General features: G+C 38.7%; 1 protein-coding gene across 4 annotated transcripts in view; it reads left to right on the top strand.

Annotated features, from left to right (window-relative positions):
• Positions 1-12,210, top strand: part of LOC118852984 (solute carrier family 5 member 4-like) — a 62,561-nt gene that overhangs the window by 35,284 nt on the left and 15,067 nt on the right. For all 4 annotated transcript variants that reach the window (XM_036762781.1, XM_036762787.1, XM_036762773.1 and 1 more), the window contains exons 10-13: positions 4,503-4,610; positions 6,261-6,411; positions 10,987-11,155; positions 11,603-11,818. In XM_036762781.1, coding sequence (XP_036618676.1) covers positions 4,503-4,610; positions 6,261-6,411; positions 10,987-11,155; positions 11,603-11,818 — 644 coding nt within the window. The remainder of the gene's footprint in view (positions 1-4,502; positions 4,611-6,260; positions 6,412-10,986; positions 11,156-11,602; positions 11,819-12,210) is intronic.

Here is a 12,210-nt window from a genome sequence, read left to right as displayed (position 1 = left end):
AGTACTAGATAATTTTGATAATTATTGACTCGTAGTTTAAGATATGGTACTATTGGACTTCTGGTGCCAAGATGGTGGAGTTAGGAAAGACCCCTCTGAAGTTCTTCCAAATTCCTCTTCAAACAAGTACAAAACTGCCTTAGAATTGCCCTAGGAACAGGGAAGCAGCTTACCAGCCTGGCAGGAAAGGTCTGCTTCAATGGGGTGGCAGGGTAGCAGGGCCCAAGAACAGCAGCAGCAGTTAGCCTTACAGCAGGGGGCCTGCTTTTACTCTTCCTGCTTTAGGTATCAATATAATATTTGTTTCATAAAAGGCATTAAATAAGACCCCTTCTTGGCCTATTATTCCAAATAATTTATTTAATATTAGAATTAGTTGGTTATTGAATGTTTGATAGAATTCACTTGTAAATCTGCTTGGTCCTGATGCCTTTTTCTTAGGAAGCTCATTTATGGCCTATTCAATTTCTTTTTCTAAAATAAATATTTAGATATTTTATTTCCTCTTTTGCTAATCTAGACAGTTTATATTTTTGTAAATATTCTTTCATTTCACTTAATTTGTTAATTTTTTTGGGATATAATTGTCAAAATAATTCCTTATAATTGCATTAATTTCATCTTCATTAGTGGCATGCTTACCCTTTTCATTTTTAATACTAGTGACTTGTTTTTCTTCTCCTTTTTAAAACCATATTAACCAGTGGTTTTATCCATTGTGTTTTTTTTTTATAAAACCAACTCCCATTTTTATTTATTTATATAATACTTTTCTAAACTCTATTTTATTGATCTCACCTTTAATGTTTAGAACTCTTAATTTAGTGTTCAATTGGAGATTTTTAGTTTGTTCTTTTTCTAGTTTTTAAAAATTGCATATCCTATTCATTGGTCTGTTAATTCTCTATTTTATTGATAAAAATTTTCCTCTGATTATTGCTTTTGCTGTATCCCATAGGTTTTCATATGTTGTCTCATTATTGTAATTCTCTTTAATGAAATTATTGATTGTTTTTATGATGTGTTCTCTAACCCACTCATTCTTTAATAATATGTTATTTAGTCTCCAATTTGTTTTTATTCTATGTTTCTGTGGTTGCTCATTAAATATATTTTTATTGCATTGTGAACTGAAATGGATGCATTTTATACTTGTTTTCCTGCTTTCAAGTATGAAATTTTTATGCCCTAATAAATATATGGCCAATCTTTGTAAAGCTACCTTGTAGCACTGAGAAAAAGGTATATTCCTTTCTATTCCCATTCAATTTCTCCAGATAGTTATTGTATCTAGCTTCTGTAAAATTTTATTCACTTCCTTGACTTCTTTATTATTTAATTTTGGCTAGATTTACCTAGTCATGAGAGGGGAAGATTGAAGTTTCCCAGTATTATAGTACCATTGTCTATTTTCACCTGTAATCCAATTCTATTTCCACCTGAATTTCAAACTATGAATGGCCATTTGAAAATGTGCTCTAAATAAGACAAATGTAAGTTATAATAGCTCTAGCTTTTTATGTTAAACCATGAAAATTGGCAAAGATGACAGAAAATGGGAATAATCATTAGTGGATGGGCCATGGGAAAATAGTTACACATAAACTGTTGGTGGAGGTGGGATCTGGTCAGACCCTTCTGGATAGCAGTTTGAAATAAATGGAAGAAAAATGCTGAAACTTTCCATACACTTTGACTCAGCGGTCCCATGCCTGAGTGTAGTTCCCAAGAAGGTCAATGACAGAGATGCAGGTTGACAGCACAACAATATATTTTGTGGTAGCAAAGAACTGGAAACAAACTGGGTGTTCATTGATTGGAGAATGGTTGAAAGAACTGAGGCATATGAATATACTGGAATATTAATGTATTGTTAGTAATGAAAAATATGAAGAATTTAGTAAAATCCAGTGCAATTTGCATAAATTGATGTAGAAGAAAATCAGCAGAACCAAGAGAACAATATAGAACAATGGCTGTTGTTGTTTTTCATTTTTTTCAGTCAGGTCCAATCCTTCATGACCCCATTTGAGATTTTTGTGGCAAAAATACCGGAGTGGTTGATCATTTCCTTCTCCACTGGATCCATTTTGTCAGGCAATCAGAGGTTAAGTGACTTGCCCAGGGTCATATAGCTAGGAAGTGTCTGACACTGAATTTGAACTCAAGTCTTCCTGAAACAATGGTTACCGTGTGAATAAAAGATAGGATCGTAGATCTAGAGGCAGAATGGTCTCAGAGGACAGGTAGTGGGAAGGAAGGAAATAAACATTTATTAAGTACCTGTTATGTACCAAGCACTGTGCTAAGCACTTTAAAAATATTATCTCATTTGAGCCTCACAACAACCCTAAGAGATAGGTACTATTATTATCTCTATTTTACACTTGAGGAAATTGAGGCACACAGAAGTTAAGTGAAGTCAACTAGGGACACACTAGTAAGAGCTGAGGTTGTATTTGAACCCATGTCCTCTGACTCCAGATCCCATATTTATTCTGTTTTACCATGATGCCTCCCTACTTTGAGAGGTTATTCAAATATCCCTAAAAGGAAGTTGAATGCTGAGTAACAAAACTGAAAAAATCATGGTATAAGATAGTTAGGTCTCTAAACTGGATCTCCAACTGCCTTTCAAACATCTCAGATTGTATGTTCAGTAGACATCTTACACTCAATACATCCAAAACAGAGTTCGTTATTCTCCCCACCCTATCTTCCCTGAAAATGTCAAGAGCAACACCCTCTTCCCAGCACTCCAAGGTCCCAACCCAGATGGCATCCTGAATCCTTCCCTATCTCTCTCACACACACACCCATATTCAACATCTCCCAAATACTCCCTCTTCTCTCCTCTGATACTGCCTCTTCCCTGGTGCAGACCCTCATCACTTCACATCTGGACTATCACCATAGCTGCTGGGAAGTTTGCTTCCTCAAGTCTTTCTCTACTCCAGTCCATCCTCCATTCAGCATCTAAAGTGATTTTCCGAAAGCTCATGCCTGACTATGTCATTCCCTACTAAATAAATTCCACTGGCTTCATCTTGTCTTCAGGAGCAAATACAAAATCCTGTTTGGCATTCAGAGCCCTTCACAGCTTTACTCTTTCTCCCTTTCCAGTCTTCTTACACCTTATTCCCCACCTTGCACTCTTTGATCCAATGACACTGGCCTCCTCTCTGTTCCATAAACAAGACCCTCCATCTCTTGGCTGCAGATATTTTCTCAGGTCATGCCCCAGGCCTGGAAAACTCTTCATTCTCTGCTCTGACTACTGATCTCTCTGGCTTCCTTTAAATTCCAACTAACATTCCACCTTCTAGAAAAGGCTTTTCCCTTCTCAATTCTAATGCCTTCCCTCTGTTAATTATTTTGTATTTATCTTGTACATAGCTTTCTTTGAATGTATTTGTTTGCTTGTTATCCTCTCCCATGCAATTGTAAGCTCCTTTAGGAAAGAGAGTGTCTTTTGCCTATTTTTGTATCCCCAGTGCTTTGCATAATGCCTGATACATAGTAGGGACTTAACAAATATTGATTGACTGATTGAGTACAGATAAATATTCTACAAATCAGAGGTTCTTAACCTGAAGATCTGTGAACTTCCAAAACACCTCTTTTGGCTGCATTGTTTCTGTATGATCAGTTTCCTTTTGAATCCAATGTATTTTTTTTTGTTTTTGTTGGCAATAGGGGTTATGTGACTTGTCCAGGGTCACATTGCTAGTAAGTATCTGAGGAAGGCTTTGAATTCAAGTTCTTCTGATTCCAGGGCCAGTACTGCATTCACTACGCCACCTAGCTGTCCCTGAAACCTATATATTTTGTTTTATTTTATGTACTTAAAAACAGCATATTGAGATGGGGATCTAAAGATTCCATCTGATTGCCTAAGGGATCTAGGACACTTTCCAAAAGATGAAAAAAACCTTGTCTAGATAAAGAATATTATATACATTATCAGATGAAGTCACTTTATTGGATGTTACTGGATTTATTGTTCTTTGTTCAATCTTGGGGCAGGGTCAGAAGGTTTTCTTTTACCCCTCAGAAATGATTGTGATGTAAGTGATCAAATGATGCACACTTATTTAGTGCCTACTCTGTGCCAGGGGCTGTGATGGTTCTGGGAATATAAAGACAAAAATAAGTCACTGTGTTCAAGGGGTATAACAAAGACAGCAATAAAATGTGATTTTGAAAAATGTTTTTAAGACTCAAGACAACTGAGGAGAGTTCAGTGAAAAAGTGGGAAGCAGAGGGACAGGTTTTTATGCCCTCCTAGCTGTTAGCCCCAGCTCTCAAATTGGGCACGTCTCAAGGGGATTACTTCTATGTGGGAACTGCCAGGCAGAATGTCCTGGCCCCAGGTGAAGTGCATCAACCCCTACCAAAGCAGACCCTCAGAAGTTCACTCTCCAGCTGCTAAATTGGTGGGTGTGGCTCTCCTCACTGCTTAGACCCTGGCTGACCAGAATTCTCTCTGGCTCTCTCCACAGATGAAATTGCCTGTGTTGTGCCTTCAGAATGTGAGAAGCACTGTGGTACCAGTGTGGGTTGCACCAACATGGCTTACCCAAAGCTGGTGATAGAGCTCATGCCTAATGGTTAGTGTCCCTGTGGTGTCTTCATGTCACCCACTGTCGGGTGTCAAGAACAGTGATATGAGTGGTCTCTGGCAGGTATTGGAGGTCTTTCTCACCAAGTCTCAGGGTTCAGAAGGACCTCAGGGGTCATCTATTCTAATCTGGCCTTGACTAAGGATCCCTTCTACATTATACCCAACAAGGGGTCACCCAGTCTTTGCTTGAAGACCTCCAATGGCAGCCCATTCCACTTTAGGATAACACCAATTGTTAGGATGTTTTTTCTAACACTGAAACTAATTCTGCCTTCTTGTAACTTCCACTCATGGCTCCTGGTTCTGTCCTTTGATGACAGGCTAAAGAAGACTAATTCTGCTCTTTTGGAATAGGTCTTCTCACATGTGAGCACAGCTATCATGTTCTCTCTTTTGCCCCTCACTATTCTTCTTGGCCTCTTCTGGACTCATTTTAGCTTGTCTCTTTGAGGGCAAATTGCTCAATCTTACTTTCAAGGGTTTTAAGCCCAAGAATTGGGTTCAAAACCTGCAGACACTGATTAGTTGTAAGACCTTTGGCAAGTCACTTAACCTCTGTCTGTCTCAGTTTCCTTCTCTGTAAAATGAAGGAGTGGAACCAGATGGCTTCCAAAGTTCTTCCAGGTGATCTATTGATCCATCAGGCCAATCTAGAATGCCTGATATACTTTAACTATCTGAAAAAGTAGAGAAAGATCAGCATGATTTTATAACCATCTAATCATAAAAACCAGAGGACTAGAGGTCAACCAGACCATTCCCCTGACTTGATGTCAAGGGGGTGCCCCAAGAGCTGGCCATGATTGCCTGGCTAATAACAAAACTAATGGAGCTTAGATTGTATAGACCTCTGGAGTCAAGAAAGAACCTTAGAGATCACTAAGTCCAAGCCCTCATTGAAGAGATAAGAAATGAAGCTCAGAGAGTGGTAATAACTTCATGATAATCATGTCTCCCATTTCTCCAGGACTTTGAAGCCTATAAAGCACTTTCTTCCCAACTATCCTTGCGAAGCAGGTAGCATAAGTATATTTCATCATGATTAACTCTGTTTCGCAGAGGAGGAAGCCAAGGTTCAGAGATGTGAAGGAACTTTCCTAGTGCTATGTAGCTAGTAAGGCAGAAGGACAAGTTCAAACCCAGATCTTTGCTGTGCTCTAGAAAGTGCCCTGTCTCTGGAGTACGAGGACTTGGGCTCAAATTCAATCTCTGGTGAGTCAGTTTTGGGTCATTGACCCCAAGTGAAATGATTCCATGAAATCTCCTAAATAAATTTCAAGTATGGCTCATGTCAAATGTGGATAAGATGGTACCTGGTTCTCATATAAGTACTCAAGGTGGCAAATGCAAATTGAGTATGGGTCAGCCTTCATTTTGCCAGCTCTGACCTTCTATGTCCGATGGTCCCTTCCAATACCGACATTCTATATTTTAAGGTCCATTCTAGGCCTGCCAGTCTCTTTCTAAGGTCTACCTTAGCTCTGTCACTATCTGTTTTAAGATCCTACAACCTCTTTCTGTGCTTGGAGTATTCTCAAAGGCTCAGGAACTGTGGAAGGACAACGTAAAGCCATGGACATTGGCTCCTAAGCACAGAGGAAGATAATTTCCTCATTTTTTTTGGTTGTTGTTCAAGGACTTCGAGGACTGATGTTGTCAGCCATGTTGGCATCACTCATGAGCTCCCTCACCTCTATCTTCAATAGTTCCAGTACACTATTCACCATTGACATCTATACCAAATTTCGAAAGAGAGCATCGGAGAGAGAACTGCTGATAGCAGGAAGGTAAAAGAGTTAATAATAATAGGTAACATTTTATAATATATTATTATAATGCATAATAAACATTTTATGATAGCAGCACTTTGAGGGTTGTAAATGGACCTACATGTGTGTATCATCTCATCTGATCTTCACAACAACCCTGTAAAGTAGATGCTATTAATATCATCGTTTGGCAGATGAGAGAGCATATGTGGTTTGCCAAGCATCACATGGCTAGTCAGTGTCTGAAGAAGGATTAGAATTGAGGTCTTCCTGAATCGAAGTCCAGCACTCTGTCCACTGCTTCACCGAGCTGACATAGCCCTGTGAACATCTGGGCTAGGGTGTGTTGGAATTCTCTTCCCTAAAACCTATGCATCTTAAAAGTGATACAGTAGTAAACAGGATGGATGGCATTCTGGGTAGAAGAAGTAGGTTAGCAAGACCTAGGAAGCCATGTTTGTGATGGACAGCTAAATTATAGAAAGTTTAGCATAACATTTCTTAGTCCTATGAACTACAAACTCAAATAATCCTATAAACACAAGTCAAAATTCAATGCATACATAGGAAACAGCTAATATGTGTAAGCTACTTTTCTATGTTCTAGGAGATAGAAAACAGAAATGGGAAAAAAAAAACCATTTCTTGCCCTCAAGGATCTTCCATTCTGCTGGAGTGATACACTATGTACCCAGATAAGTAAATAAAAAGTACAAAAAAAAGTGATTTAGGGTGAAGAGCATTCTAATGCCTGGGGGGAGGGGGCAGAAATCAAGTAACCCTTCATGGAAGAAGTGGCATCTAAGCTGGGCTTTGAAGGAAGCTAGAGATTCTACAAAGTGGAGGTGAAAAGTGAGTGTATTCCTGACATGGGATACCACTAATATGGAGGCAAAGAGGCTGGAGATAAAATGTAATGTGTGCAGAGTAGCTAGCCAGCCAGTTTGATTAGAATAACGGGTGTGCTAGGAGAAATTGTATGATATACAATTGAAAGATAGGTGGAAGACAGATAGTAAAGGGCTTTAAAAATGTCAGGATGAAAAACTTATATTGGATCCTAGAAGAAATAGGGAGCTATTGAAGACTGTTTTTATTAGGAGAGAGTGCAATGGTCAGATGTGTGCTTTAGGAATATCAGTTTGACTGCTATTTGCAGGATAGTTCAGAGTGAGGAAAGATTTTGAAAAAGAGAAACCAAATGGAAAGCTGTTGCCATAGTCTAAGTGAGAGGGAATGGAGGTCGATTTAGGGTGGTGATTGCATTAACAGGGAAATGAATGTTAATGATAGTGTAGAAACAGAAGCAGCAAGAGTTGGTAACTGATTCCATATAGGAATTAGTGGGGATAGAATTATCAAGGATGACACTCAGATTGCAAACTTTGATGACTCCATGGATGATGGCACATTAACAGATATAGTGAAGATGTGGATCATAGACCATACCATCTCAGAGCTATGGGAGAGGAAATATGAGATTTTCAAGTCCAACCTCCTCATCTTATAGATGGGGAAACATGCCAAAAGTGATGGGATAACTTGCCCATGGTTCATAGTTAATAAATAATAATACTTGGATTTGAACTCAGGACTCCTGATTCCAAACTTAATTTTTCTGGATTTTATGTATTTTGATTTTTAAAAGTGTTTTTAAAATGCTCCTTTAGGAGCTCATAAAGTGTTTTTTCAAAAATCCCTTCCCTTGGGAAGAAACTAAAAGCTTTCCTGATAAGATCAGGAATGAAGTAAAGATGTCCATTATCACCACTATTATCTAATACCATAGTAGAAATTCTAGCTATAGCAATAAAACAATAAAAATAAATTGAAGGAATAACAATAGTCAAGGAAGAAACAAAACTATCACTCATTGTATATGATATGATGGTACACTTAGAAAACCCTGGAGAATCAACTAAAAAACTAATTGAAATCATTATCAACTTTAGTGAAGTTGCTAGATATAAAATAAACCCTCGTAAATCACTAGAATTTCTATATATTACCAACAAAACACAACAGGAAGATATAGAAAGAGAAATTCCATGTAAAATAGCTACAGACAATATAAAATACTTGGGAGTCTACCTGCCAAGAAAAACCCAGGGACTTTATGAACACAATTATGAAACAATTTTACACAAATAAAGACAGATCTAAACAATTAGAGAAATATTAATTGCTCATTGATAGGCTGAGTCCATATGATAAAAATGACAATCCTACCTAAATTAATTTATTTATTCAGTGCCACATCAATCAAACTAACAAGAGTCATTTTGTAGAGCTAGAAAAAATTATAAGAAAACTCACTTGGAAGAATAGAAAGTTAAGAATATCAAGGGAACCAATGAAAAATGTGAAGAAAGGTAGCCTGGCAGTACTAGATTTCAAACTATATTAAAAGCACTAATCATCAATGGAATAGGTTACATACACAATACAGAGTAGTAAATAATTATAGGAATTTAGTGTTTGGCCAAGGCTTTGGGGACAAGAACTAACTATTTGATAAAAATTGTTGGGAAAACTGGAAAGTATTTTGGCAAAAACCAATAACTCATACTGAATATCAAGATAAGCTCAAAAGGGGTATATGATTTAGACATAAAGGGAGATATCATAAGTAAATTTGGGGAGTGTAGAATATATTACCATTCAAATCTATAGCTAAGGGAAGAGATTATGACCAAACAAGAGGCAGAGGACATTATGGGAAGTAAACTATGTAATTTTGATTACATGACACTAAAAAGGGTTTGCACAAACAAAACCAATACAGGCAAAATTAGAAGGAAAGCAGGAAAGTTGGTGGGGGGAATTTGCAGCAAGTTTCGCTGATAAAGGCCTCATTTCTCAAATATATAAAGTCCATAAATTTATGATTTATATATGAGCCAAATTTATAAAAATAAGAGGCATTCCCCAATTGGTAAATGGTCAAAAGAGATGAACAAGCATTTTTCATAAGAAGAAATCAAAGCTACTAATAGTTACACAAAATACTTTAAGTCATTATTGATTAGAGACATGCAAATTAAAACAACTCAGAAGTACCACCTTACACCTATCAGATTGGCTAACATGACAGAAAAGGAAAATGATAAATTCTGGAGGGGATGTTGAAAAATAGGTGCACCAGTGCATTCTTTGTGGAGTTCAACCATTCTGGAGAAAAGTTTGGAGCTACAGTCCAAGGACTATAATACCATGCATACCCTCTGACGCTACTACTAATACCACTTGTTGTTCAGCTGTTTTCAGTCATGTCTGACTCCTCATGATCTCTTTTGGGATTTTCTTGGCAAAAATACTGGAGTGGTTTGCCATTTCTATCACCACATTTTATAGATGAGGAAACTGAGGCAAACAGGGATAAGTGTCTAAGTCACACAGGTAGTAAGTGTCTGAGGCTGGATTTGAACTTAGTTAGGTCTTGCTGACCCCAGGCCCAGCACTTTATGAATTGTACTACCTGGCTGCCAGAAGAGAAGAACATGAGAGATAAATGACCTGGACATGAAACAACAACAAAAAGGAAAAAAAGCTTGAGGAATATACTCCAGGATACAACAGCAAGTGTATTGTCCCTTCTTGCCCAGGGGATTTCTCTGTACTTTCAATGAGCTTGCTAGGAGCATCTCCCCTTCCTCTTCAGTTTACAATTCTTTTCTCACAGCCAACCCATGAGTAAGACAGGGTAAGCATTGCTATCTCTGATTTATGGATGCAGAAATCAAGATGCAGAGAAGGCAAGCCAGTGGTCCAGGGTTACCCAGCCAGGAAGGATCACAACAAGGAATCAAACTTAGGTCTTTGGACTCAGAGTCTAGAGCTCCTGCCACTTAGCCCAAATGTTGGATGCTTGTTAAAGTGTATGGGAAGAAAATATGCTGGGGAAGCAGTGTGCTGCAGTGGGAGGAATCCAAGCTCTGGAATCAGAGGGCCTAAGTTTGAAGCCTGGTTCTACCACTTGCTATGTGATCTTGGCTAAATCTCTTGGCCTTGTTTTCCTTCTCCCAAAATGAAGCCTTAGCCCAGATGACTTCTGAGGTCTCTACCAGTGCTATGCCATCTTAGTCTGTGGTAAGCCAGATGTAAGAACTGTAGGGGACGAGTACTGATAGGACTCTTAATGAATTAAATGTGGGATAAAAAGGAAAAGAGAGAAACTAAGAATGACTCTGAGGTTCAGGACCTGGTTGACAAGAGAACGAAGGTGTCTTTATTGACCATCATCCAGAGAATCCACCATGAACCCCTCATAGGTATTTGGGAGGAAGTCAGGCAGGCCCCAGGAAAGATAGCCTGACTGTATGGAGAAGGAGAAACCCATCTTCATCCCCTCCCTTTCTTTCCTTAATCTCCACCATCAGTAATTATGCTCCCATACACTCTCCCAAAGCCTTCTTCCCCTTTCTAATCTCTATGGTGTACGGGGCTATTGGAGCACTTTGGAATACACACTTGTGGTCTCATAGGGAGGGGAAAGATCCTCCTGGGGAATAAGTTCCCTGTTACCATGGGAAATCTCCAGCTTGTCCATACTAATTATAGCTCTGTGACCTACTGTTATAAATACGCTTATAGGTTGTTCATCATCGTCCTGATTGCCCTCAGCATTGCTTGGGTCCCATTAGTCCAGGATGGTCAAAATGGTGAACTCATCCAGTATGTGGAATCAATATCGAGTTACCTTGGGTCCCCCATTGCAGCTGTGTTCCTGCTTGCCATCTTCTGCAAGAGAGTTAATGAGCAGGTGAGTCAGAATGGGGGGAGTTCAGTGTGCAGAAGTGGGAAGGGCTGACTGATTGCTTGGGGAACACAAAATGGCACTTCCTCCCACATTTATGGATGTCCCTAAATTCCAAATTTTTCACAGCAATAAGACATAATATTCATAATTGTCCATTATAAACATATGGTAAAAAGAGCCATGAATTAGGAGTCAAACTTCCTGGGAGAAAATTATTACAGTTATCTGGGACTTTGTTTTCTCATCTGAACAATAAACAAAGTTCAACTCAGTTTCCCTTCCAATTCTGACATTCTTAGAATCACATATGAAAGCTTTGTGTTATTTTTTGTTGTTATTGTCATTCTGGTTTTTAATAATTCTTCCATTTTACAAGATACATTTTGTGCGGTTTGTGGTCATTTCTGATGAAAGTACCCTGAAGCTATTTTCCTTGGTTTGCTTTGGCAGGGAGCTTTCTGGGGATTGATGCTTGGACTTGTGGTTGGCCTAACTCGTATGATTGCTGAGTTTGCCTATGGGACAGGCACCTGCATGGTCCCCAACCAGTGTCCCAACATCATCTGTGGATGGCATTTCTCCTATTTTGCCATTTTTCTCTTCTCATTGACAGCCTTGGTTGTAGTTGGTATTTCTCTGTTGACAAAACCTATTCCTGACATACATGTAAGTATGAGTTTGCCTTCACTCATCATGAAATCATGCCCTTTTCCTGGCTTGTACCTCAGCTATGAATCCAGGATCAAGAAGACTTTGAGGCATATAACTGTAGACTCTCAGAGAAAGGGGGCATTTCAAAACATAGCAGGTCAGAGCTGGACTATAATAAGATGAAATGTAGTAGAGATAAGTGTTCAGTTTCACATTTGGGCTCTGAGAGATCAGCTTTACAACATGAGGGAGGCATGACCCAATAGTTGCTACTTTGATAAAGTTGGGAGAGGCTTTAGTGGACTGAAAGCCCTCTATGGGGCAGTAGCTTGATTGAGCTGCCAAGAAAGGTAGGATTTTCTTGGTCTTCATTAAGAGAAGGAAAGCATCTGGGACTCCATGATGGG

This window comes from Trichosurus vulpecula, chromosome 1, assembly GCF_011100635.1.
Source record: "Trichosurus vulpecula isolate mTriVul1 chromosome 1, mTriVul1.pri, whole genome shotgun sequence".
NCBI classification, from domain to species: Eukaryota; Metazoa; Chordata; class Mammalia; order Diprotodontia; family Phalangeridae; genus Trichosurus; species Trichosurus vulpecula.
Note: the sequence above shows the minus strand (reverse complement) of the source record. Positions and strands in the feature narration are given on the sequence as shown.